Below are 26,059 nucleotides of genomic sequence, written 5' to 3' on the forward strand. Positions count from 1 at the left end.
TTTCTGTGGCTGCCGCTCCTCTTTGCCTTTCTGTCACTCTCTCTTATAACGTGGGAGTAGACGGATGCGAAAAATGTCCATAGTTTGGGTGACTATGACATTTAACCCTGGTCGGATTTCTAGATCATGTATATTTTGTGCCTCTTTTGAATGCATTCACCCTAGGGTGTGTTCGGCTATTCGGAACTCTTGCCTGGATGCAAGTGTCAAGGCACTGATGGGTTTCTTAGTCTGTCTGTGGGGACTCTCCCTAAGGGCTATTGTCCGTTAATAAAGAATACAGTACACTGCTAGTGGATTAGTGAGCTCGGTAATCCGGTCTGCTAAATGAACAGAAAAGTAGATGCTTTGAGGTTGAGCATATTTCGATTAAATCTTGGCTTTAGGCCCTAGATCAAGGGTATAGATCAGATTAAAATGAAAATTAGTGTTGCGCGTACGCATATTGCATCAGAATCTTGCAGTGATTGCTTTTAGTTTCCTGAGTTGCATTGATAGATTCTTTTAAAATGTGAGTTGTGAACCGAACTGATTTGCATAACTTTAGAGAGAGAATCATTTTAGCATATATGGTGCTCATTTGAAGGCAAAAGTAGGTTTGTGTGTTAAAACTAAGTTAATTACAACTTTGAATCGCATTTAGAAGTTTTGTAGCTTGAAATCAATAGCACCGTGTTACATCTCAAAGGCGCTCTTACTAGATCTTTGTTAAATTTGCTTTTTTTGTCTCGTGTTGGGGTGAAGTGGGATAGGGCATGAAATTTGCAGTTCAGTAGCACTGTATATTCAGTGCTCTTGTGATACATAATAGAATGGAGATTGAGTGGTTTTTGATCCCAGATGATAATGTTGTGTAGGTTCAAGGGTATTGTGTGTAGCAAATGGTGATTGCAGAGATTAAACTTCAGTTTCACTTGAAATTTAAGTATTATTGTGATACCAGAATTAACACTCACCTTATTTAGGTTTCAGGTCCTGTGACACCTTTGGGTATCCATTAACTTTACTCTGGCTTGTGTAGAATATCAGTATAAGTATAATTTACCAGCTAATAACCAGAAATGCTGGCAAGAGTGGATTACTCCAGTTTCGGATTGTAGGTGTGTTCGCTTTTTTCATATGGTGTATTAAATTTACTGAGTCAGCTTGTTGGATAAGACAGAAACCCAAGAGTTTCAGTGGTATATAATTGGTTGCCTAAAAGTTAGGCCTTTATATTTCAAAAGATAGTGGTTATCGAAAGGCATGAGTCTTTGCAGTTTCAGGTATAATAAACCGGTTTTGATCAAGGATGGCGATAGAGCCCTCCTTTTTTGCAGAATGGAAAGTATCGTAGGAATTGAGAGTCACTGGTAGGCCAGTGTAAGGCATGAAGAACAGGATTAAGTTATTGGTCTGAGGTGACTGAAGCATTTTATTAAGGCCTCTATTTAAGATAAAAAATTTGGTGCTGTGAGTTGTAGCAGTGGACAATACTTAGTTAAAACTACATAATTGCATAGGTGTTAATAGTCTTAATAAAAATGGTTTCTTAGCAAGTATCAGTAAACATTTTGCCTAAAGGTGGAGTGACACTCAGTGTCTATACGTCCAGGTAAAAACTGTGGGGAAGATTTTTTTGAAGAAAATGTTACATATCTGAAGAGGTTTTATTCCTTTGGATTATGTGCCCACACATAAATGTGCACAGCTAATTTTGCCCCAGTTTTTGATATGAAATGAAGATAAAAGTTACTGAAGAAGTAGCTTTACAACACACACAACGTAAGTTTTCTGTTAGGTTAAAAAATGCTATTTTAAAAGAATATTTGGAAATTTTGGAGTTGCATTAATTGAAAAACTTTACTAAATCTGAACTTGACCCGGTTGCCCAGAAGATAATTAACTATGAAAAAACTCTACTGATTTGTAACCTATTTCAAAAATAGTCTACTATTGGTGTGACTTGACAGTCATCTAGATGTATAGGAACAAATTAATTAAATGTTTAACTTTTTAAAATAAAGCCCCATTCAAAAAATTTTCTAGAATGCTGTTTGTTGGGCAGATTGCTTTTAGTATTCAGAATATGTTTATGCTATTTTTGCTTTACCCATTCGATTTAAAATTATCAGAGTTATAAGACTACCATTATTCTACCAGGTTCTTATATGTGAGCAGTGAGGTGATTAGCCATTTCTCCTTTGATTTCAGAGTGTGTGTGCCTCTATGTATGAAATTTATGTGACTTACAACTTTCTCTAAAACTGTCCTTTTAGTTATGGTATGCATAGAAAGCATTATCATATATTGCATCAAATGACTAATAACACTTAATTTCTAGAGTTGTGGTTTTATTGAGCCAAATGTTTATATGAAAAAAAATCACTTAGGGAAGTCAGTAAAGGGTTTACTTTTTTGGTAGTTGCACTTCCAATAATTTTGAAATACCAAAGCACTTTGGTTTGCTTGGTTTCACTTTAGTGTTTATTGTGGTGGGGGGAAAATTAAAATGGCCATTGAAGGCTTTGTCTCTAGCAGGTTGTAGTATCTATTTCAACAGCTAGCCTGTTCAAAGTTAAATTCTTTTATGAAAATAGTGATTGGAGTATTTTTATAAAGATCAATAATGAAGTGATTTCCTCAGAGGAAAATTGAGGACCATAATTTAGTTAATTTTTTTTGCAGCATTGAATTATTCTAAAAATAATTTGTTGGTGGGGTTTTATCCTTAATGTTAGTCTGGAAAGTAGTATTAAACATGAGACTATAAAAAATTCATTGTCTTTAGATTTCATGGAAACTTTAGGCTTCTATTGTATTTTAATTGATAAGTTTGCGTCTTCATAGGGAATACTTTTTAATTCGTAGAGAGTACAGGGACTATTGAAGTTAGCTGTATTATCTTTTAAGATTAGTGATTACTGAAATGACTGTATTGTGAGGTTTTTTTAAAAAAAGATTCTACTCACGATTTTTATTTTACACTGTTTTGTATCTGTTAAGTTGTATTTCTTTCCTGTGCAACATAATTGGGCCACCTAATTGCTATACAATAATTTATAAACTTCATTTTCATAAAGCGTATTAAAGAATAAAGCGCATCTGAGAGGAATTTACAGTTTATGTAACTCTTAATATAAGGAAAAAGGAATTTTATTGCTGTTCATTGTAAAAGTTTGCACAGTAGTACAGTCATCAGTGCAGATTTAACATTGCTTATGATACACTAAATAAATACTAAGTAAATATAAAGTGTGGTGAGGTATAACCACCTTAATTTGAAATAGTTTTAGAAAGATAGTAGAGAAAGGTGCATTTGTGTGTATTACCTTTCAGAATTTTATTTTAACAATATTCAGGGTAGCTGGTGATATTTTAATTCTTGTGTGGAACAGTATAGTATCTGCTTTTTCCCATTAACCACACACACAATAATATAAAACTCTTAATGTTACAAAATTTCTTACTTTTTGGAAGTCTTTAGTACCGATTTTCAAAGGTCCTCATTTTGAGATTTGCCCCATTTGCTATTTGTTCATTTGATGATAGCTTAATACTTTTTAATAATTCCTAAGCAACTTAAGAAGTAATCACTTCAGTGACTTTTTAATGTAGGAGTATTTATTATGGGAAAATCACTTCACAAAGTTTCTACGTTAAATCACTCTCACTAAACATTTTATTTTTAAATTTTTCCCTTAGCATTTTTAGTAAGACAGCAGTGTAGGAAATGTTTTTATATTAATATTGTATGTGAAATTTGAGTTTGTGAAAAGAAATTTAGAAGTTTGCATGCATATGACAGTTTTTCACTTGCTTGAAATGTTAGGCCTTGGCTGTACTATAAGAATTTAGCTTCCAGAAACATACGTTATTAATGATGGTGTAAGAAATTTATTTGGTGTGTTTTTTTTCCTGTAGCCACTATTAGTTCTGAAGTTTTATTTCTATTTCATAGAACCGTCACTCTTACCTTTTCTCCTGTCTCTTTTTTTGTTAGATAAACTTGATTTTAAGTAAAATCAGTATTCTTTTGTGGTATGAATTCATTAAGAAAAGGTGTTAGGATTTGTTCTAAGGATAGTGACTTAAGACATTTGTATCAGCTTGTGAGATTGAGGTCAGAAATGATTTCAGTAAATATTCAGTTTTATGATATTAAATATTCTGTTTTACAGTTGCTTTCTATGTGGTAGCTTTGAGGTTAACACAGTTGCTATCAGAAATACCAATAATGTTAGACTGAACAACCCTAAGTTGTTAAGGATTTGCTGAGCAAACTGATGTCCTTAATTCCTTTATTTAGGCCATATTAGTGCCACATGCATTCTTTGCTAGGTGGTCAAAAGTGTTTTGGTCTGTGATTCTCTAAGTATTGAATATATATATGCATTTACTAATGTAAAGTACTTTCGTTTGTCAGGAAAGGTGAAATTAGTATATTGGATTTGACTATTCACATATCCCCAAATTTTTGGAATTTTTTCATGGGTTACAGAAAAGCTATTGGCAATTTGGTTCTTTTAAAATAATTTGCACTGGCATTAAAAAAGGCTGTTAGAAAAATATTAGTATAAGAAGAATAAACATAATTTAAGGGTGAATTAATTTTGTATGGAAAGTCTTAATTTAGTTCAGTATAGTTAAGGCAAAGTCACTTCATTTGCAACAGTTTGCATTAAGAGATGAGTGGGCATCTTCAGGGTATTAGGTATACACTTGTTGGTAGTGTTGAGAATATTGAGAGATTTGGATACTGTGGTGCACCTTACAGCAAAAGAATATTCTTAACCTGTATATAGTGTGGAAAAAAAGACTGTTTATGTATTATATTTTATGTGGTTATACACTTAATTATTATCAGTAGTCATCACTTCAGATATGGACAGTGAATCTAACTTATAAGGGTTTGAATACTCTGTGTATATATGTAAATAAAGGCAGAATGAGGAAACTCTAGTAATATTTCTAAAAACTGAACTTTCTTCTCTTTAGAGATCACCTTGTGGATGTGGTTTTATAATTTTTAAATAAGGTTAAATCTATTTTAAATTACATTAAAATATTGAGTATTAGTTTTATCTACACACTGTTTGTACATTGTTTCATTTTAGATTTTAGGGTGGCAGTGTAGGCTCTGGAACCAACACTGCCTGTGTTGGAATCCTGACTCTGCCACTTAGTAGCTGGATGGCTTTGTGTAGGTTACTTTTCTCAATCTGTTTTATCTGTAAAATGAGGATGTTGGTACCAACCCACATAAAGTTTATTTTGAAGAATAAATGAGATAATGTAAGTAATTCACTTAGCATAGCCCCTACCACATTGTAAATACTTAAATGGTGACAGCTGCTCTTAAAAATTATAATTTCAGATTACCCATGTATGAGAAATTGTTTGTCTTTTCATTTATGGGAGGAGCAGTGATTTTAACTGAATTTCCTCAGTTTTGGATATGTTAGCATGTTAATTGGTTCAGGCTATGACTATTTTTTAAAATAGGGGTATTCCTTTAGGAGTTGTGAGTGTAACATGTCTGTGATTTTGCTGTTTCATTGCAAATAATTTGAAGCTCTGCTCCCTCATACTATGGAGCAAAGAAGAGTTAATCATACTAATTGAAGAGTATTTGCTTTAAAATACTAAGGTATGATGAAAACTTTCTCTGTTATGGCTTAATGCAGTAGAAGTTTTAAAATAAAAATTTGCTATAATATTAAATTTTCTTTAGTGTTAAAGATAGGTCAGCTAAAATATCATGTAGTTTTATTCACAGAGTAATAGCCATCTCAAAACTTTCAATATATGATATAACAGTTATATAAACTGTCTATCAGTAAAGGTATCTTAGCATTTCTTTTTAAGTTCAGATTTTTGGAGGAGTCATGCAACTTTGAATGCCAAGTTACATTTATTACAGTAACATTTACACTTAATATAATTTGGCAGTGCATTAATATAGGAATTTTATTTAGGTTAAACCTTTGTATTGTTGTTTCCCATTTTTGCTTTTGATCAAGATTCTCATTGTAGGCCCTAGAAATGGGAAGAAGAGCTAAAGGATTTCTTTCTTCATTTATTCTTACCAGGTATGGGGAAGGATGGGATAAGCTTGAGACCTGCCTATTAAAGGCCATTACTTATACATAGGGATCAATCTTTTTTCTCCTTTCCCTGTGCTGGTCTCCCAGCTGTGTCACAGTACTCTCAGTAGTGAAGCACTTGATTTCCAGTGAGTTTTTTTGTACATATTTGTTTTGTATTGCAGAATGAATTGTGCTGTCTAATTTTGTATGCAGTTATCTGATTATATGATTTTTATGTGTTTTGTTATGTGTTGGATAAACTAGCTGTATTTTTGGTCCAAGTCTAGGTTGTAGAATTGAACTGTTCATTTTGACAACTTTTAGGAAAATTTAGTTATCTAAAATTCCCTCTCTTTCTCTCTTTCTCTCTAATGCTTCATGCTCCTGTATTTTGTTTTATATTACTACCCAAAACTTAGTTGATTTAGTGTTATTAAAACACTTCTGAATAGTTTTCAATTTTATTTATTTTGATTTTTGTAGGTTCTCAGGCTAAATATAATAAGGTTCTATCTTCTTTAGTAGTAATTGCAGGGATTGCATTCTGCTAATTTTATATGTTTAATATTTCTGATCTTTTAAGGAGGATGTAATTATTTAAGGTATTATGAAATGGGTTGTGATCTGATTATTTAAGTCATATGTATTCCTAAAGTGATTTATAAATATAGCATACATGTTCAGAGTTGCAAACAACTTGTTTTAAAATGTGTGCAATTTTTTTTTCCATTTAAAATTCTTTTGCTCTCATGAATTTAGTGAGACTCTTCTTTTTGAGTGTTGTAGTTACTCGGAATTTACTGGAGATTAAATAAATAGAATTGAAATCTTTTCTCTACTTTTAAAATGAAGTTTGGGTACCTGTTTGGATATGAAACAGTGTTATTCCTTTTTTGGGGGATGGGGGATGGACAGTGCTGGATATTCTCTGTTTGCCCATCAAGATGCATTTTCCGCCTTTCTCCACCCTTCTTTGAGGCCTGGTAGACTGACATCCTTAGATGGCTCATTCAGGCTCCCTTATCCTCTGGCTTCCATTTGGATTCAGCCCCCAGGAGGCTCTAGCAGAATATTGGAGGGAAGAGGGCGAGTTGGCAGGGGGTGCTGTTGGGCACTAAGACTATAGCTCCTTTATGATGGCTCCTCTTCTATGGCTCTTTATTTCGATAATGGCTGCCTTCCATTGTCCCTTTAGGCCTAGGGGTGAAAATGGTTTACAAGGCTTACCACCATTGCTAAATTCTGTGATGCTTCAGTATTCCTTATTGGTTACCTTGCCTTTAAGCAGTCCTTGCATTAAACTCTCTTCAAATCAAAAAAAAAAAAAAAAGTTTGGGGAATGTTACCAAACTTGATATTTAGGTGTAATGTATTTATTAATTACTCTGAGTCTATCAGAGTTAAAGTGGAATGCCTGGACTTTTTTTTCTTCCGTAATGTGAAAACAGTATTTTGCCAGGCTTAACTTAGCCTTGTAAAATTTATTTAACATTTTAACTTACTCGTTTATGAAATATGAAAGATGAAAAAGTGAGGACTTAAGTCAGAAGGTTTTTTTTCAATTAATAGAATGAGCTAGCATATACCCTAACAGTGTCTTATATTTGTTTAGTATTTTTTCACTAACAAAGCCTTTTCTTAATCATTAGCTCATTTGATTTTGCAAAGAAAAAAGGAGCAAACTAAGAGATGGTACAAGCATTACTTTCCTCATTTTTTGTGGTATAGGAATCGTAGTTCCAAAAAAAAAAAAAAAAATCAGTAACTTGTTAAAGGCTACCTGAAGATTGAGTCCAAAGAAGGATGCAGGGTTTTTAGGTACCTCGTGCAGTATTTTTCCCATTATGTTACATCGGTGGTTCTCAAACTTTAGATGGCATTCGAATAACTTGCAGGGCTTAAGTCATAGATTACTTGCCCCACCTCCAGAGTTTCTGATTCATTAGGTCTGCGTTGGGGCCTGAAAATTTGTTGTTTTTTTTAAAATTAATTAATTTTTGGCTGCGTTGGGTCTTCGTTGCTGTGCGTGGGTTTTCTCTAGTTGCAGCGAGCGGGGGCTACTCTTTCGTTGCGGTGCGCAGGCTTCTCACTGCGGTGGCTTCTCTTGTTGCGGAGCACGGGCTCTAGGCGCACGGGCTTCCGTAGTTGTGGCACGCAGCCTCAGTAGTTGTGGCTCGTGGGGTCTAGAGCGCAGCTCAGTAGTTGTGGCGCACAGGCTTAGTTGCTCCGCGGCACGTGGCATCTTCCTGGACCAGGGCTCGAACCCGTGTTCCCTGCATTGGCAGGCGGATTCTTAACCACTGCGCCACCAGGGAAGCCCCAGAATTTGTATTCCTAACAAGTTCCCAGGTGGTGCTGATGATGGTAGTCTGGGGATCACACTTTGTGAATCACTGTGTTATATTATCTCCTGTCAAGCAAATCCTTAATGTCTTATCTCTTTTAGTTTAATAGAATTTACACATACATTATATCATTTGATTTGTAAACCCTAAGTAGCTCAGCATGGCAAATGTTACCCTGATTTGTGTGGACGAGGCAATGAGTTTAGAAAAGCAGCATAGTGTAATGGAAGGAGCATAGATTTGGGAGTCAGCTAGACCTAAAGTGTAGCTTAAATCCTTGCTCAGCTACTTATCAGTTATGTAATAAAAGATAAACTCCTTAACCTTAGTGAACCTTAGTTTTCACATCTCTAACATGGTCAAAACCCTTAACTTGTAGGGTGCTTTTTTAGGTTTGTTAGAAGGATATATTTTCAGAATATTGTTTGCCAACTGGGGGTGATCTCCTTCCGCCTTGTCTGGGTATTTGGCAATGTCTGGAGACATTTTTGGTGGTCACAGCCCCGGGGGCGGGGGGGGCGGTCAAAGGGCGGAAGCTGTTGGCATTTGTCTCAGAGTAGAGGCCGAGAATGCTGCTCAACGTCCTGCAGTGCACAGAGCAGCCTCATCCATAGCAAATAATTGCCTGGCCCAGACTGCCAACACTGCCGAGGCTGAGAAACTCTGGTTTAGAGGTGTAAGTGTCTGGTATGTAATAAGTATAATATTTGATAAGTCAGTACCTTTGTCCTTAGGTTGTGGTATTTAAGGTGAAATTGCTAATAAATGATAGAGCTAGGCTTTTAACATCGACTTTTTCTGACTGCTGCTAGGCCAGTATTCTTTATAATAACTTTTTCCACAAAACATATCCCTGGTAACAAAAAAGGGTTTATTTGAAGAAGGCTCATGTGTGACTGACTGATTGTGAAGGTGTTGCTTTGAACTTCCGTCAGAAAAGGCTGAAGATGTTTTCAATAAACGTGTAAGTATATTGCAGTATATGAGGTATTCAGAAGGGTGTTACATAGAACTCTAACAGGATGGAGATGCTTTATTAAAGCATTTTTCTTTTCATTTTTATATTGCCATTAGTTTTAAAAGTAATTCTTAGCTTGCTTCCTTTAGTTATGTAATTAAGAGGTACTTTGCTCACAGGATACTTGTTTTGTGCTGTTTAATTCATTCTTTAATCTTCTGCTTTTTTTTTCTAAAGCTGTTTTTGTTACAGTCAGATGTGGTGAAGTTAAATCTGCTTATGTAAAATGGCAAATTTCTGACAAGTTATAAGAACTTCTCATATCTTTCCAGATGAAGTAGGGCCAACTGTAAGGTTCTCTGATGCATGTGTTACATTCTTTTCTAGACCCTAAATTTGCTATGTCAGCCTGTTGAATTAAAGTGCTTTATTTATCTACATTAAAAACTTGCGTTAGTGTGTGAGATTTTTAGAAAAAAATTGGGATGGAGTTTTAGACTAGTCCAGAGATGAGAAGATGCCAAGGGGGTAGCTTAGTGGATTCTGAATTTTGTTTTGTTTTTAGGGCAGACAAACATAATTACGAAAGTGTTCTAGGAATTGATTGTTTGCTCTGATTTTTTTCTGTTCACTTGATATTACAATTTACTTTGCTTCTCAACTTTGCACAGGCAGATTAAAATGTCAAGGCCTATTTTAAAAATCCTTATGAAATTTAAGTTTTGACTGTTATGATTCTTTGTGAAATTACGGGAGATAGAGATACTAATATTTTAAAACCAGGACTGCTAATCATGTGATAGCTTCACATTTATTAAGAAAAACAAGTAGCATTTATTATTGTAATTTAATTGAATAAATATGGTGTTTATTTCAGTATATGAATAAAACATTCCAATTGCTTTACTGTACTTAAGAATATTTCTTTTATAAAAATTAAAAATTTTTAAAAATTACTCATTGTCCTACTTCTCTAAAACTTCATATATCCATGTTAGCTTCTACTTTTTGTTCATATGCATTTATTTTAAAATATAATTCATCATAGTGAACTTAAAGGTGTGTGTGTGTTTTCACAATTTCCAAAGCACCTCATAATTACCTTAATTATTTTAAATGGCAAAGTCATCAGAAATATTTGTTTCTCTGTAGTTATACATTAAACATCTATCCAATATTTGGCCAATTTTTTTTTTCTGCCCTTTTCAGATTTTCTTTAGTGTGGATTTAAGCTGACCTAAATATTAGAAAAGGTTTTCATGATTTTGATTCACAAAATCAGTCTGTTACAGAAAAAAATAGCTGAAGTTTGAAGTCTAGAAGCTTTTTTTTTTCCTTATTTACTTACAGGACAGTTATTGCATATTTAAAATTTTAAGCATATTTTAATTATGTAAAAGTGAGGCGAAATAAAATGTATCTAAACACTTTTGATCTGTCAAATTTTCTTTTGCTATTGTAGGAATAGTAATTCTATTGTGTTGAAATTAAAGTGGATATAGAAGTAATTTGAATAAACTGTCACATCACTTTATACTAAAGTTGTTATAACCCTGTTGCTGTCCTCTCTTTAATCAGAAAGGGTATGACTTGTCATGATGTTACTGTTCCTTAGAGCATATTTTGAATGATACAGTTAATATTTGCTTAATTGCCTTGGTGATAGTAATTGGTGATAGTGATTGATGCAGGTTTGATGTGCATTTGCATTTATAATCAATATTAATTTTTGTGGTAAAAAATTGCATTTGTTAGTCTATATCAAATTTTAATTTTAAGTGTCAGTTACTACAACATGGAAATAATTTTAACCTTATTAGCTAAATGGTAATTCTCAATGAACTTATTCATGTAGTTAGAAAAAAAAATATTGCGGAAGAAACGAACTTTTCTCTTTTTTAAACACAGTTACTTGTTAGAGTAACATTTTTCCAAATGAGATAAAATTGTTTCAATTCTTAAACATAAGGAAATTTTAATCTAGGTGTGGTGTACCTTCTTGGGTGTTCATGAAAACATAATGAAGGCAAAATGTTTTGTTTGTAAGTAAATATATGTATTTTTTTTAAAACTCAAGAAGAGATCTAATATATGAATAGTTTTCATGGACTAGTGGTAGGAAATCTAAATAAAATAAATAACTTAGTATACTGAAAGTATACAATTTTTCATATCTAGGTTCTGTCCAGTGTGATCAAGTTTATATCTAATACTGTAAAATACACTAAGGTACTGGTTACTAAGGCTAGTTGGATTCTTTTTGATAATGAAAAGGTCACACAGATTGTGATTTTTGTATAGTGTCCAAAAAGTAAGGTTTGCCATCTGTTACACAAATATAGGAAAAAGTTAAGATAATCTAGTGATATAAGTGGTTTTGACACTTCTCTTTTTGGAATCATCTATTAATTACAATTTTTAAAAACTAATAGCAAATTTTAAGCTTTTGCAAAAATAAAATTTAATGGTTATGCCAGTGTTGATACTTTTCTACTAAAATACAAAGATAGCAGTTGGGAACTAAAGATTATGTAATGAAAGTCTGGCTTTTAGTCATTTACTTTTAGAAGATTGTTTGGATATTTAAGTGGAAACATCATGTTTTAACTTGAGGTATTAAGTTATACAAGATTTTGATACTGTAGTTATACAAGATTTTTAAACTGTAGTTTTCCTAAGAGTTGATATATAGGAATTCATTATTACAGAACTTAATCAGGGATCTGATTGAGTAAGTATTCCTTAAAGATTTGCTTAAATATTTTTCAAGTTCTCTTCTTTCTTCTCCCATAACTCACTTCTTGTCTGTATGCTAGTAAATGAGTTTCCCCTAAAATTTTGCTATTGCATTTTGAACCACTTCAGTAGTTGTTTCTATAACTTAATTTCTTTTCACCCCCAAGAATTTAATCTTGCCGAGTTGCATAGAAGTCTTTAAAATTGCATATTGGGCTTAATAGGATCTGATTAATTTTAATCTACTTTGTTTTATTTATTATGTTGACATTGTTTTTTATTGAGAAGTTTGTTATCATGCCAGGTGATTAATATGATCAGATATAATATTTCAGTTTAGATACCATTTTGAATTTATGTTTTCAAATTCAACTTTGTGTCCGGGGTTTCTATTTTCTGTGTAAGAAACATCTTGCCAATTTCAAATTAATGTCTGATGAAAGTAGATTGTTTTACTATCATCAGTTTATAGATTTTGTTCATTCCTGAATTGTAGGCCATGAACAGAATGATGCCTTTGTGTATCTTTTTGGATAGATAGTGTGTACATAAATTATATCTCTTACATGAAGTGTGGTGCATGTGTAGGTGAGATTTTTTTTATCCAAATACTAAAAGCGTAAAAGTCTTCACCTGTTCTGTTTACTTAATAGTATTTAAACGGTGTGAGGTGTTAAGAGCTCCTTTCCCCTCTTTTCATTTCTGTCCCTCCTAACTTGGTATTTTTGTTTTTCTGTATGTTAAACGTTATGTTTTTAAAAGTTTATTTACTGGTTGAAAAAGTTAGTAACCTTAAGTTAGTTTTTTCTTTAATGTTTCAGTCTAATTAGTTTCCAAGATTTTTACTGTGTTCTCCTTTGAATACGAAGATTCCACAGCTAACCATGATCAGTAATTGTGTCTTCTCCCCCATTTGCAATATTGGATTCATACTAATAATGGTATCCCTTGAGGAACATGCTGTCTAAAATTGTGTTATCAGTTCAAAGCAAGCAATGTACCTTATTCTCATAGCTGTTAGTATATTCTAAAATTGCATATTATTAAATCTTAAGATGAATTTTGACTAGTATTTTAGTATATGTAATTTCAGATTTTTTGGATAATATACTTATTCAAGCAGTTATAAATTGATATAATGATTAAATACCATCAGTGGGAATATGAATCATATTATACAGTAGTATTAGAACAGGCACTTATCATAAAATCAGTAATATGATTCTTACCAATAGAGTAATGAATGCCAGTATGTGTGCCTTCATATTTTAAAATCTGTATGAATTTCTAGTTTATATTGTTCTTATCCAGATTAAAATACTGCACTTAGGCAAAACTTTTTGCTAATTGGGGAAAAAAGTAAGTCATTTCCAGATGATTTTCTGACTTAAGATATGGAATAAAGAGATTTGATTTTATAATATTAAAGTCAAATATAAAATGAAACAGTACACACTTGTTTGGAGCTTTTCTCCTTTAAAATGTTTCAAATTAACAGGACTTTCTTTGAAAAGTAAATTTGATTGTTAGAAGTAAATTTAAAAATCTTGCAGTTTTGGCTTAATTAATAGGAAAAAGAAAATCCACTTGGAGACACATTTGTATTAGAACTTTGTTTTTTTAGTACCTTGTGTGTGTGTGGTAGTTTTTGAATGTTAGGAAATTTGTTCATGATTGTATCTAAAAGATCAATTCATTTACAAATATTGGAATCTTTTTGTTCCTTCCAGAATGCAGTTTGCTAATAATTGAGTGAATTGGCACTAAACGTTACTAGGCCTTTGTTGTCAAACTACTGACAAATCCCTTGGCATCTTGTACCTTTAACTCTTTGAATGTCTTTTTTCTGTAAAAGTTAATGGCCTTTTATTTTTTTGCATAGCTGTAGAGTAGCCAAAACTAATATTTTAGGTAGTCACTTCTATTAAATGATAAAAGAATGGCTTTTATAATAGAATGATATTACAGAAGTAATTTATAAATCTAACATTGAATATGAATATTAGAGCATAAAAGACACCCTCTTATGTACTTCAGAGTAATGATGGATTGATATAATTTTAACTTTTACAGTCTTTAATATGCTTTATTAAGATTTTATGGTAGAAAATTAATTAGAATTAACATTTGGCTTGGTTCGAGTATATAATGTGGATAAGTATATCTAGTGCATGTTGTTGAACTGATAATCTTTTTGAAAGTTATGTGTTACAGCCATAATTTGTTCGATTTGTCATTGGTAGTCAATCTTAGATGTTTTTTAGTGGGAGCAGCACTGTAGGGGTGTGTGTGTGTGTATTTTAACAGCAGCAGAGTTCCGAAACAGGAAATCAGTCTTATCGTATTCATCCAGAGACCTAGGAAGAAGGTAATTGTTTGGTATACTCGTTAAAACCAGTTAGTTGGGCAACTTAAATTTTTAGAGGTTCACAGATGTAGGCTTGAACAGTTGTGGATATATTATTTCATAATTAACAACTACTCCGGAGAAAAATTGATTCAGTTAGTTGAGGGGACTAATAATCCCTCAGCTAATACACTAAAAAATTGTACTTTGGATTTTAGACTATTGCTTGCATTATCAGTGACTTGATATTTTTCCATGGTTCTAATTTGATTAAATTTAAATAAATTTCAGTGCCTTGATTATTCCTTTAAAAAGATTTTTTTTTAACTCAGTGGAATCAATATATCTAGCTTGAAATGTTTTCAAAATGATTCTTAAATTTGAACAATTTAATAGAAAAAAAATTACTTCTGTTTCAGATATTTGTCACTGGAAATTATCTTTCCCTGTTTGTTAATGTACATATGAACATAAGTAGATCCTTGTAATCAGTGTTTTCATACTGTTCTGTGTTCTCTTTTATCACAAACTTTTATCTGTCAATGGGTACTTATTTTAAAAGCTATATAGGTAATATTTCATCAGGCTAAATATCATGGTTTGCTGAAACAGCACTAATGTAGATATCTTTGTATAGTTTACTTTTTTTTCCTTGGTTTGTTTTTTTAGATTATATTGTTAGAGTGGGATTGTTGGAATAAAAGATACAGCAGTTTCATGGCTCTGTAGGTTGCAGATTTCTTTTTTTTTTTTTTTAAGATGCTCATTCCTTTATTTATTTATTTAATTTATTTTTTTGGCTGCATTGGGTCTTCGTTGCTGCACGCAGGCTTTCTCTAGTTGCAGCGAGTGGGGGCTACTCTTCGTTGCGGTGCGTGGGCTTCTCATTGAGGTGGCTTCTTGTTGCGGAACACGGGCTCTAGGCACGTGGGCTTCAGTAGTTGTGGCACACGGGCTCAGTAGTTGTGGCTCGCGGGCTCTAGGTCGCAGGCTCAGTAGTTGTGGCGCACGGGCTTAGTTGCTCTGCGGCATGTGGGGTCTTCCCGGATCAGGGCTGGAACCCGTGTCCCCTGCACTGGCAGGCGGATTCTTAACCACTGCGCCACCAGGGAAGTAACATGATTGCAGATTTCTTGCCAAACGAACCAGTTTATAGTATTGCTTCTAAGTGGAAGAATTACTAGCAATTCTTGATATTACCTTTGAAGAATGTAATTTTTCATTTAGAAAGTGAGATATAACTTGTGTAAACTTTTCAGTCAAGAAGAGTTGGTATAATATAAAAACATCAAAGAAAGTTGTGAGGTTCAAATTGCTTGGAGAAGTAGAAAACTTTAGTAGAGTTCCTCAGTTATTTGGCAGTCAGTTTTCCTTTCTGGTTTGGCACTGCTAGCAGATAATTAAAAAGTGTTAAAAGGAACCTAAAATTTATGCTAAAGTGAATTTAAGTTAATATATTGGAATTCCTTTTATAATTTGTTTATGAAAACTGTCTTGAGTTGCCTTGTAATGAGACATTTAAACTAAAAAATAACAGGACATTTCTAACTTATGCAACCTCAAATAATAACAACCCCTTATTTACAATTGTAGACCCCTTTGCAGTTTTACAGATTTAAAGATATTTCCGATATCGCATTTGATCTTTGAAACAACCGGTGAAGAAGTTACAGCAAGTGTTATTATTTTACAGAAAAACAAAAATATTTGAGGCTCAGAGATTAACTTAATCTGAAGCCTAAGCTTTTAAGTTGCAAAGCTAAGAATGGAATTCTGGTTTTTCTATATTAAATGACAGTATGCATTAAGTACTTAGTACAGGACCTGTCATCTAGTAAATATTTCAGAGTTCCTGTGTCCTGTGTTGTTCCTGGACATTTCTTCTGTATTCTTAAAATTCCCATCTTTTTGAGCATTCTTTCTCTTAATATTTCTGTAGTTCATGCTTTTGTATCTATGTACCCTTTTCACTTTAGAAAATAAAATTTTAGGCTGCATTAATTTGGTCTGTACAGGGATGATTATATGATGTATATTAGGGCAGATGTTCTTAAATACTGAACAGTTAACACTTTATCAACTGGGGAATTCAAGGAACTCCTATTTCTGCTTTCCTCCCAATAGAATCATCAGAAACCAGATCCAAACATTTAACATACTTATTAGGGAAAAATAAAATCTAGTTAAGAAATATAAAATCTTTTATTAAATGAGAAAGTCATAGAAGTCTATGAGCATGGGTGGTATTTAAAACATAATTTGATTATAAAAGTTGATAACGTGGATTAACTGTGACATACTTGGAAAGTCTTTGTTAAATTTAAACCTGTTAAAATTTGTTGAAAGAAATGTAAAGCTGATGTAGCTAATGAATCAGTGGCTGAATTTCTTTTCCTCTCACCTGAGCCTTAAGTGTCTGTGAGTTGAAAGCACTGACAGAAATCAAGGAAAAAGCTCCAGAAATTCCTCGAAAATGAAATTAAATTGTGACCTCCTGGTATTTGCTAACGTGCTTTTGATTCTTGTTGTCTTCTCTTGTTAGTCTGACTTTATTCCTTTACTCCTGCTGCCAGTTTAGCTCAGTGTTCCTCTTGTGAGCCAGACAACTTGAGATTTGCTTTTGAAACTTTTTGATCACTACCTCTCTAAAATCTGTATGTCACTTTTTATTTGACCTGTCGTGTTCCACGTATGCTATAGCTTCACATTGTATGACTTTCAGTTAACTAGAATTCTAAAAATAGTTTTTATGTGGTCTGTGGAAATAATTTTCCTTAAAATAATTATGGCAGGAAAAATAAGTTATTGGTTTGTATACGAGCACTGCACTTCAGTTTATAAGTTAAGGGATAAGTATATCTATATACTATACAGAGTACTACAGAGAAACTTTTCAGAACTGCTTTACTGTTAGTAATTATATTTATTTTTAATTAATTAATTAATTTTTGGCTGTGTTGGGCCTTTGTTGCTGTGCGTGGGCTTTCTCTAGTTGTGGTGAGTGGGCTTCTCATTGTCGTGGCTTCTCTTGTTGCGGAGCACGGGCTCTAGGCGCGCAGGCTTCAGTAGTTGTGGCACGTGGGCTCAGTAGTTGTGGCTTGTGGGCTCTAGAGCTCAGGCTCAGTAGTTGTGACGCACGGGCTTAGTTGCGCCGCGGCATGTGGGATCTGCCCGGGCCAGGGCTCGAACCCGTGTCCCTTGCATTGGCAGGCAGATTCTTAACCACTGCGCCATCAGGGAAGCCCCCAGTAATTATCATATTTAAAATAAGATTCAATCTGTGTCAGGAACACATTATAAAATAAAGCTTAAGGAGCTATTTTTTCCCTCCCTTGTCATTTTAATAAAATGTGCAATAGAATGGAAAGTAGTAAAACAAAGTATCTTAGGGAGCTATTTTTGGTTGTTATCCTCTATTTGAAAATTCAAGGTAAATTTATAGTTTAAACCCCATTAATTTAGGCTCAAATAAATTTCTGAGGTAAGGTAGACTCATGAGATCTCAAGTCACAAGTTTTTTGAAAGATGTTTTGTTAATTAGAGGTAACTTGGAACATGTTTTTAGTGTTTTATGTTATGCTTGGATGCTTAGAACAGCCAATAAAAAATTATTTAACTCATAGTAGCCACATTATTTTATAATAGGTCATTTATATTATGGGTTGAATCAACTTCTGTGCACAGATTTTAAAACTTAACTATTATTTATTCATTATTTTCTTTGGGACAGTGTTCTGTGGTGTGAGAAGGGATTGTTGTAGCGCTTGAGTCAAACATGATATACTGTATATAATTATCAGAACTCATAAACCAGTCACTTAAGATCTGTGTATTTAATTGTATGTAAATTATACCTTAATTAAAGGAAAACAAAACACATTTTAACATGTTTACTTGAAGGAGGGGGAGTGGGGAAAGACTGTCCAGTGTATATCAGATCTCCTGTAGCTATGGTGGCATCCGACCTAGGCAAGATAGTACCATGTATGCATTTCTTACTCTCTCCTTATTGCATGTGCAGGAGCCACTGATGTGGGGAAAGAGGCTTTTTTTTCCTTTTGGAGTTATATTTTACATAAGTTAAATAGAAAGGCAAATTGATATAGTAAAGATTTTAAAGAGTTAAAGATTCTGTTGGGTTTTGATGTTCCTTAGAAGGGTTAGGTTATTCAACAAGTCATTGTCATTGAAAACCAACCAAATAGCGGTGGGCTCTTAAGATCTAGGGTTATACCATTTGTTCAGTTCATAGACATCACTGTGTTCTAGGCATTGTTCATGTATTAAATCATTTAATCTTTATAACAACCCTATATGATAGGTACTTTTATTAGCCCACTCTACTTATTATTCAAAATAGTATCCAGTAAGTGCAAGTTAAGTCTATTCTGTATTAGAAGTCATATATATATATATATATATGTATATGTGTATGTATATATATATATGTATATATATATATATATATATATATATATATATATTCCCCCCCCCCAGTTATTCCTATTTGGTTTAAATTGTCTAAAAAAGTATGTCATAAAAATTTTAATGGGAAGCAAAAAAGTCATACGTTAGAAAGGTTTTATTTATTGACATAATTCTTGGCATGAGAAATGTTTGCCTCAAAATTGAGCATTCATAAGTTGCTGACATCAGTTTTGGAAATACCAGTAGATTTTTGTATTGTCTTTTAGAAGTTTTTTAGTTTTAATGTGTGATTAGTAAATTACTTTCATTTGAATCTGCTTCCTTTGAAAATTTTATGTTTTTATTATTGATTTGGAAGTATAGAAAATCTTAATCTTTTGAGGCAGAATGGTACAAAAAGCTTGGGCTTTAGAGTTACGTACATAATGGGTTTGAATTGTAACTAACTACTTGCTGGCTTTGGGACCAATCTTTTTGACCCTCAATTTCATCATCTGTGAAGTGGTAATGTTACTTCATAGGATTGTTAGGATTAAATGAGAATGTATTTGGTATACTGTCTGGGACGTGTTCTCTGTTTTTCTAATTTATTTATTTATTTATTTACTTATTTATTTTTAAAAGAAATTCACGTTCTTTTATTTATTTATATATTTATTTATGACTGTGTTGAGTCTTCGTTTCTGTGCGAGGGCTTTCTCTAGTTGCGGCAAGTGGGGACCACTCTTCATCGCGGTGCGCGGGCCTCTCACCATCGCGGCCTCTCTTGTTGTGGAGCACAGGCTCCAGACGCGCAGGCTCAGTAATTGTGGCTCACGGGCCCAGTTGCTCCGCGGCACGTGGGATCTTCCCAGACCAGGGCTCGAACCCGTGTCCCCTGCATTAGCAGGCAGATTCTCAACCACTGCGCCACCAGGGAAGCCCTGTTTTTCTAATTTATGATGGATGCCAAAGTGTTGGGTAAAATCTCAAACTGTATGAATAAGGAAGTTGGGAGTCTGACGAAAAATGAAACCTTAAGAAGGCTAAATTCCTAGATTCTGTTTAAAGGAAAGATTGTATTGTTGCTCTGCAAGAAACTCGCATGTTGATCCTGGCCTTTGACTCCTTATCTGTCTGATTGAATTGAACTTCCTGTCACAGCATCCTTAAAACCAGACCTAATCTTCTGTCAGTCCTGCCACCTTCTCCATAAAGATTTGTGTGTGAGCTATACTGGACTGCTCGCTTTTTCTGAATATTTTATGTATTTCCATGTATCTGCTCTACCCTCTGAAATGTTGTAATTGTTCTTATTTCTTCTTCTGTTTACTGGTGTATGACCTATTTCTTAAGGATTATCTAACATACTACCTACTTTGTGAAGCTGTATCTCTGCCTCTACAGAATTAATCCCTCTTTCTCTAGCTCTTAAAATATCTTGATCTTATGTATATATAATGGGGCCTTTGGCATAGTTGTATGTCTGTGTGTCTGTCTTCCCTGATAGAATAGGAACTCCTAGAGTGCTGTAATCTTTGCTTACTTAGTCTTACGTTCTCAGTGCCCCTTGCACAATGTTCAATGTGTTTTTGAATGTTCAAAATGTGTTTGGACATTATTATTAGTTGCTGACATCAGTTTTGGAATTCTGTAAATTCAGTCGGCCTCCTCCTAATTAAGTAAATAAAGGAGGGGGCTGACTGAATTTACTTTAATGAGTATATAACATCCCCAGTTATGTGTAGTTACTGATAAGTAGTTTTCTTAAGTAAGTTAACCAAGCCCTTTGCAACCTTATTTACTTTATTAGTTAGTATTCATAGTACAAGGATAAATTTGAGTTTAGTCCTTGTTAAAATGACTGCATTTCAAGGGGCTTTATATTTCTATGCTTTTCTTTCTTTCTTTCTTTCTTTTTTAATTTATTGAAGTATAGTTGGTTTACAGCGTTTCAGGAGTACAGCAGAGTGATTTGGTTTTATATATATATGATTATAAGAATATATATATTCTTTTCCATTATAGGTTATTCAAGGTATTGAATATGATTCCCTGTGCTGTGCAGTAGGTCCTTGTTGTTTATCTATTTTATATATAGTAGTGTGTATCTGTTAATCCCAAATTCCTAATTTATCCCTCCCCACACTTCTTTGCTTTTCTATAAGGCTAGAATCTTACTAGCATTCTCACAGAAATTAATGGTTAGGTAAGTTAGTAGTAATAAAATTTTTTTTACATAAAAAATTTTCTGTTGCATTGCTCAGAAAAACTTGGCATTATTTCAATTTATATTTTTTACTAAAATGTATTTATAATTTTTTAGGTAGGAATTCCAGATATGTGGTAGCTGCCACTGCTTTGGGTTCCCTACTGCTGCCTCATTTTTTTCTGACTGTTATTTCCCATTTTCTTATGTTTCTACTCTATAAGACAGAGTTAAAAAGTAAAGATGATTCATTTTCAGGAATTGTACTGCTTTAGGCTTGATTTGAGCCTCTGTTCCGGTTTTTGTGTGTGTGTGTGTGTGAGTGGATACAATATGCTAAAACATTTTGATAATTGAATAAGAGCTACATTTTTAAGTGGCGCTACTTTCTTATGTGAGAATAATAGATGACAGCTAATATTCATGATGTTAAAAATGTTAATCCTAACGGTTTTCTTTGGGAGTCTTTATAGTAGAAGAACCCTTTGAGGTTGAGGGTGAATTTATGTATTCTTAAAGTGACAAAAATTGTTCCTGGCCCATAGTAAAAGCTATTTAAGTCTTAGATACTTTTATTATTATACTTTTTTTTTTAAAGAAATTCAGCATTTAAAAAAACTACATACAAAGCTGATTGTTAAGTCATATAGGGCAAGACAATATTTTGTCAAGACACTTAGTAAATAGATTTGGAGGTAATTATAAAGCAAACAATTTTTAAAACCCGTTATAGAAATAGTACAGGTGCATCATACCAAAAATAGAGAACACAAAACAAGCAAAAATGAGAAAAAATATATACTCCTACCATCTAGAGATTATTACTTTTAGTACTTTAGTTTGTAATCTTTTTGTCTACATATTTTAATTTAATTAAGTATACAGGTATACTGAATATGTTTTCTTTTATCAAAATGGTGTCACACTGTACCTTCTCTCTTGAAACCTTTTTTTCAGTCAATAATGTCTACTATTCCATTTCTGTAAATTTTCATCTCAGCCAATCCTCGGATCATATTAAAATTTCTAAAAATGTCCTTAATGGCTGGTTTGTCTAAAACAGTAACCAGAACAGGATTGTACCAGTGAACTTGACTGTTAGAACCCTTATGTCTTTCTAAATCAAGGATAGCTACCCATCCCTCCCCTCCTCACCTTTTACAATGATATTTGACTTTTTAAAAAGATAATTTGAAAGAGACTGCATCATGTCCTGCAGACCTTTTGAATTTGTCCGGTTTATGCTCATAATGTCATTTAGCTTGTTCTATCTCATATAGTGTCTGTAAGTTAAAATTTATATCTCTAAGTGCTTGGTGGATTCGCAGGTTGAAGATGATTTGGCTATCATAGATGATGCTGTGTTCTTCATATTGCAGCACATCAAAAGTTATGTGATCTCTACTTAACTTTCTTGGTAATGCTGAGATTGACCACTGAAATTGGGTGATGACAGTCTTTTCTGCCCATTATTAAGTTATATTTGTCTTCTTACATTAGAAGATACTTTGTGTGGTGTTACTTTGGCTCTGTACGAAAGTTCAGGTCCTCATTATCCACTCACCTATTGGTTTAGCACCATTTGTTGATCCTTGCCTAAATCAATACTTTTATTAGGGCTTGCAAAGTTTGATTTTTCTAATTCTGTCTTTTTATGTTTATTAACTGGTGTTTTCTGTTGCGTTTGCTTTATGAAATGGAGTTATTTGCTTGCCCTGAAATAGAGTTCCTACAGGAAAAGTAGGATAAATCCTTAATCTCCCCCTTCACCAATTTCAAAGTAAAGAACTATTCCAATAGCCACTTTTATCAAAAGTTATAAATGAAAATAATTTTTTGTTTAGTTGCTCTAACTTTTTCTCTTTTGAGTATCTTTATAGACTCACGGATTTTCATTTTATTCAGGATTCTTTAATTTACTACCATTTAAATTTTTTCTTTGATACTCAGTTTGTCACACATTTAGCCATTGTGATATCCTTCATGCTAGCTTCTATGTCTGTTTGATATAGACCACTAATCTCTGTATGCCTTCCTGCTTTTTGGCACAGAAAGATATCCCAGGCTTACCTTGTACCTTCCCTGCCCCAGATCTGACATCAACCAGTTTTCCAAGGAGTTGGTACCTTTTCGTGTATTATGATATTAGGGATGAAATCGGGTTCTAGAAGTGTTTACTACTGCTAAGGTGACATACTTTTAGGCCATTTTTTTGAAAAGACCTAAACGATATAGAGTTCTACAAACATGAGTTCACATTAATATTTTCAGTTATTACTTGAGTTCTTGATTTTATAATGGTATCTCTTTTCTCTTACAGTAACAATCATGAATCTTCAAGTCATTAACATAACTTCATTGTTTTTTCCTATAATATAAGGAAAAAATTTGAAGATATCAATACTGATATTATTAGAAATAAACTATTGGAAGAAGTTTAAAATTTCTTTGTAGCTCTCTTCCTTCTTAGAATACTTCCTGCCCAGAAGTACAGTAAAATTAGTGTCCAAATAACCCTTGAAATAAATCCTTTCTCCTGGTTACCAATTTGATATTTAATCAGATTTATTTGTTTCAATGTGTGCTTCCCTCTTTCCCCTCCCCTTCTCTATGAAGCAGCCATTTTTGTTAGTTTCTCAGTTATCAGTGTGTGTGTGTGTGTGTGTGTTGGAGGGTTCAAATTCAAACAAAAATATGGGTAAATAATTATTTCTTTTATAAAATATTCCTTTTATACAAAAGGTAACATACTATATACTCTGTTATGCACATTTTTTTCTTAAAATATTCTGTAGATCTGTCCAAGCAGTACTAGTAATCATAAAGGTAGAACATATAATAATATAATCTTTTCTTAAATTATAATGATATATCAAAATGAAAGCTTTTAGTAATTTAATAGTTATTTTTAGATTGAAAATAATACTGAAATAAGCTCAGTAGTGTGAATGCAGCAGAAATAAAGAAAAAAGATCTTTAAAAGGGCACTGGATTTGGTGAATTTTGAATTGTATTTGGAAGATGAATGGGTCCAAGTAGGTGGGCATAGAGCTTTAGAGATGGTCTTGAGTGGCTTAAGGCAGATTAGCTTGGCTGGTTTTTGTGTCAGAAAATCATGAGATTAGAGAGGATTGATAGAGCTCAAGAAATGAGAGCTAGTATGATGGACAAAATGCATAGAAATGTAGATTATTGGTGTTTTTTTATGGTTAATCTGATACAAATTTTTGAGGTAGAAGTTTGTTTTATGCAACTGTAGTATATAACATAAGTTAATAGAATGGGCATGCTAAATATTGATTACCTTGTTTGGAAATGAGAATAAGTTTCTACCTCAGTTCAACATTATCAAGTCATAAATACCAAGGGCTAGAAGAGATCATAGTGGTCTTCTCAGCCTATTGTGTAGAATAGGAAACGTTGAGTTGTCCAATTTATACAACTGTTTAGAGGCATAGCCAGTTCTTAAATCTGGCTTTCTAACTCTTAATTGTATCTACTTTTCTCTATACTGTAGTACCTTTTACAACCATGAAAAATGAGAAGTTGTACAGCTGTTTTTTGTTTTGTTTTTATTTTGAGTTGGGTTTTGTCCTGATACTTTAGGACTGTAAATATGGAAGTTATCTTTTACCTTAGGTGCATTCTAAATGTACTGAGTAGAAGGATTTAAAAATTGTTTTGTCATATAATTGTTTTGAGGATCTTTTTTGGGGTCAATGTATTTGCCTGTATTTCTTAATTACACATGGTGGCTTATAAGTAAATACATTTGACAATCTTTTATTAGCATAGCTTGTAGTGGGGAAAGCTTCTTTTTATAATCAGCTAATGTTTTAAAACATGTACATGTAGTTTGCATTGTTGTGTATTTCAATCAGCTAATGTTTTAAAATGTGTACATGTAATTTACATTGTTGCATATTTCCTTAACTTAAGTACTCAGATATTTATCCAAACATTATTGCTATGGGGTTTCCTGCAGAAAGACTTGAAGGCGTATACAGGAACAATATTGATGATGTAGTAAGGTAAGAACTCTTTAATTTTCTGTTTCAAATATTGATGTATATTCATGTTGTATTTTCATTTAGAAAAGATTTCTAAACCACAGAAAAAGATGTACCTTGTGATGTAAACTTTATTTTTATTATGTTGGTGACCTATAACTGCTTTTTTCTTGCTTCACGTACCTACTCGGCCTCAATGCGATAAAACTCATTTGATAAGAACTGACCTTTTACATAATCAGGTGTATGTGATATGATTTCATGGACTCCATAAAATGCCCCTCACCAGTTTAATGTCTGGATTCCATTACAGTATGATTTTTGTCTTTTATTTCACAATTGGGTATTATCCTTAAAATCTTGAGTGGATTTATTCACTTAAATTTATTTATGCTAAGGTGTAGGTACCTGGTACCATGTAATTTTACATAGAGCAGTTTATAATGGGGCATAAGTGTACCAAGGAATTGAAGAAGTATTTGGTACAGGGGATCTAGAAAGGAGTTGCTGGGCATACCAAAGCCTAAGTGTTTGCTTTACAATTTTGCATAATTTTCTAAGTGTAATTATCATTCAGTTCTGAACAGTAGTTCTCAAGGCTCATTTAAATAATTTTAAATACATTTATGACCTAAGAGTACATAATATATTTTATGAGAGAAGGAATTTTTGTCTGCTGTGTAAATAGTCAATATGTTTTCTAATTTCAGAGCAAAAAATATGTGTATAAATAAATTAACTGTAAAATGTCAGTAGGAACTTTAATTGGCTTTTAAAAGTTAAAATTTTGGATTATTCCCTGTACTCTCAGAAGTATCTTTTTTGGAGACTTTCAATTTAAATATTTGGTGGTTATGAGAATTAAATGTTATAATGCGCAGGAAAACACTTTGTAAAGCTTTTTGCAGATGTAGAATCCTTTTTAAATAGTTGTCTTAGTATATAAGACTATCTGTACTCTTACATGAGCTAACCATAG

General features: G+C 33.0%; 1 protein-coding gene and 1 long non-coding RNA gene across 3 annotated transcripts in view; both read left to right on the forward strand.

The window, feature by feature from the left end:
• PTEN (phosphatase and tensin homolog) overlaps positions 1–26,059 on the forward strand; it is an 87,683-nt gene that overhangs the window by 1,078 nt on the left and 60,546 nt on the right. For both annotated transcript variants that reach the window (XM_082339535.1, XM_082339534.1), the window contains one exon: positions 25,017–25,101. In XM_082339535.1, coding sequence (XP_082195661.1) covers positions 25,017–25,101 — 85 coding nt within the window. The remainder of the gene's footprint in view (positions 1–25,016; positions 25,102–26,059) is intronic.
• On the forward strand, positions 2–23,493 carry LOC309604723. Its single transcript, XR_014231019.1, has 2 exons — positions 2–19,449; positions 19,799–23,493. It is a non-coding gene; the product is annotated as an uncharacterized lncRNA (long non-coding RNA).

Source organism: Balaenoptera borealis, assembly GCF_965194805.1.
Source record: "Balaenoptera borealis genome assembly, chromosome: 10".
Taxonomy (NCBI): domain Eukaryota; kingdom Metazoa; phylum Chordata; class Mammalia; order Artiodactyla; family Balaenopteridae; genus Balaenoptera; species Balaenoptera borealis.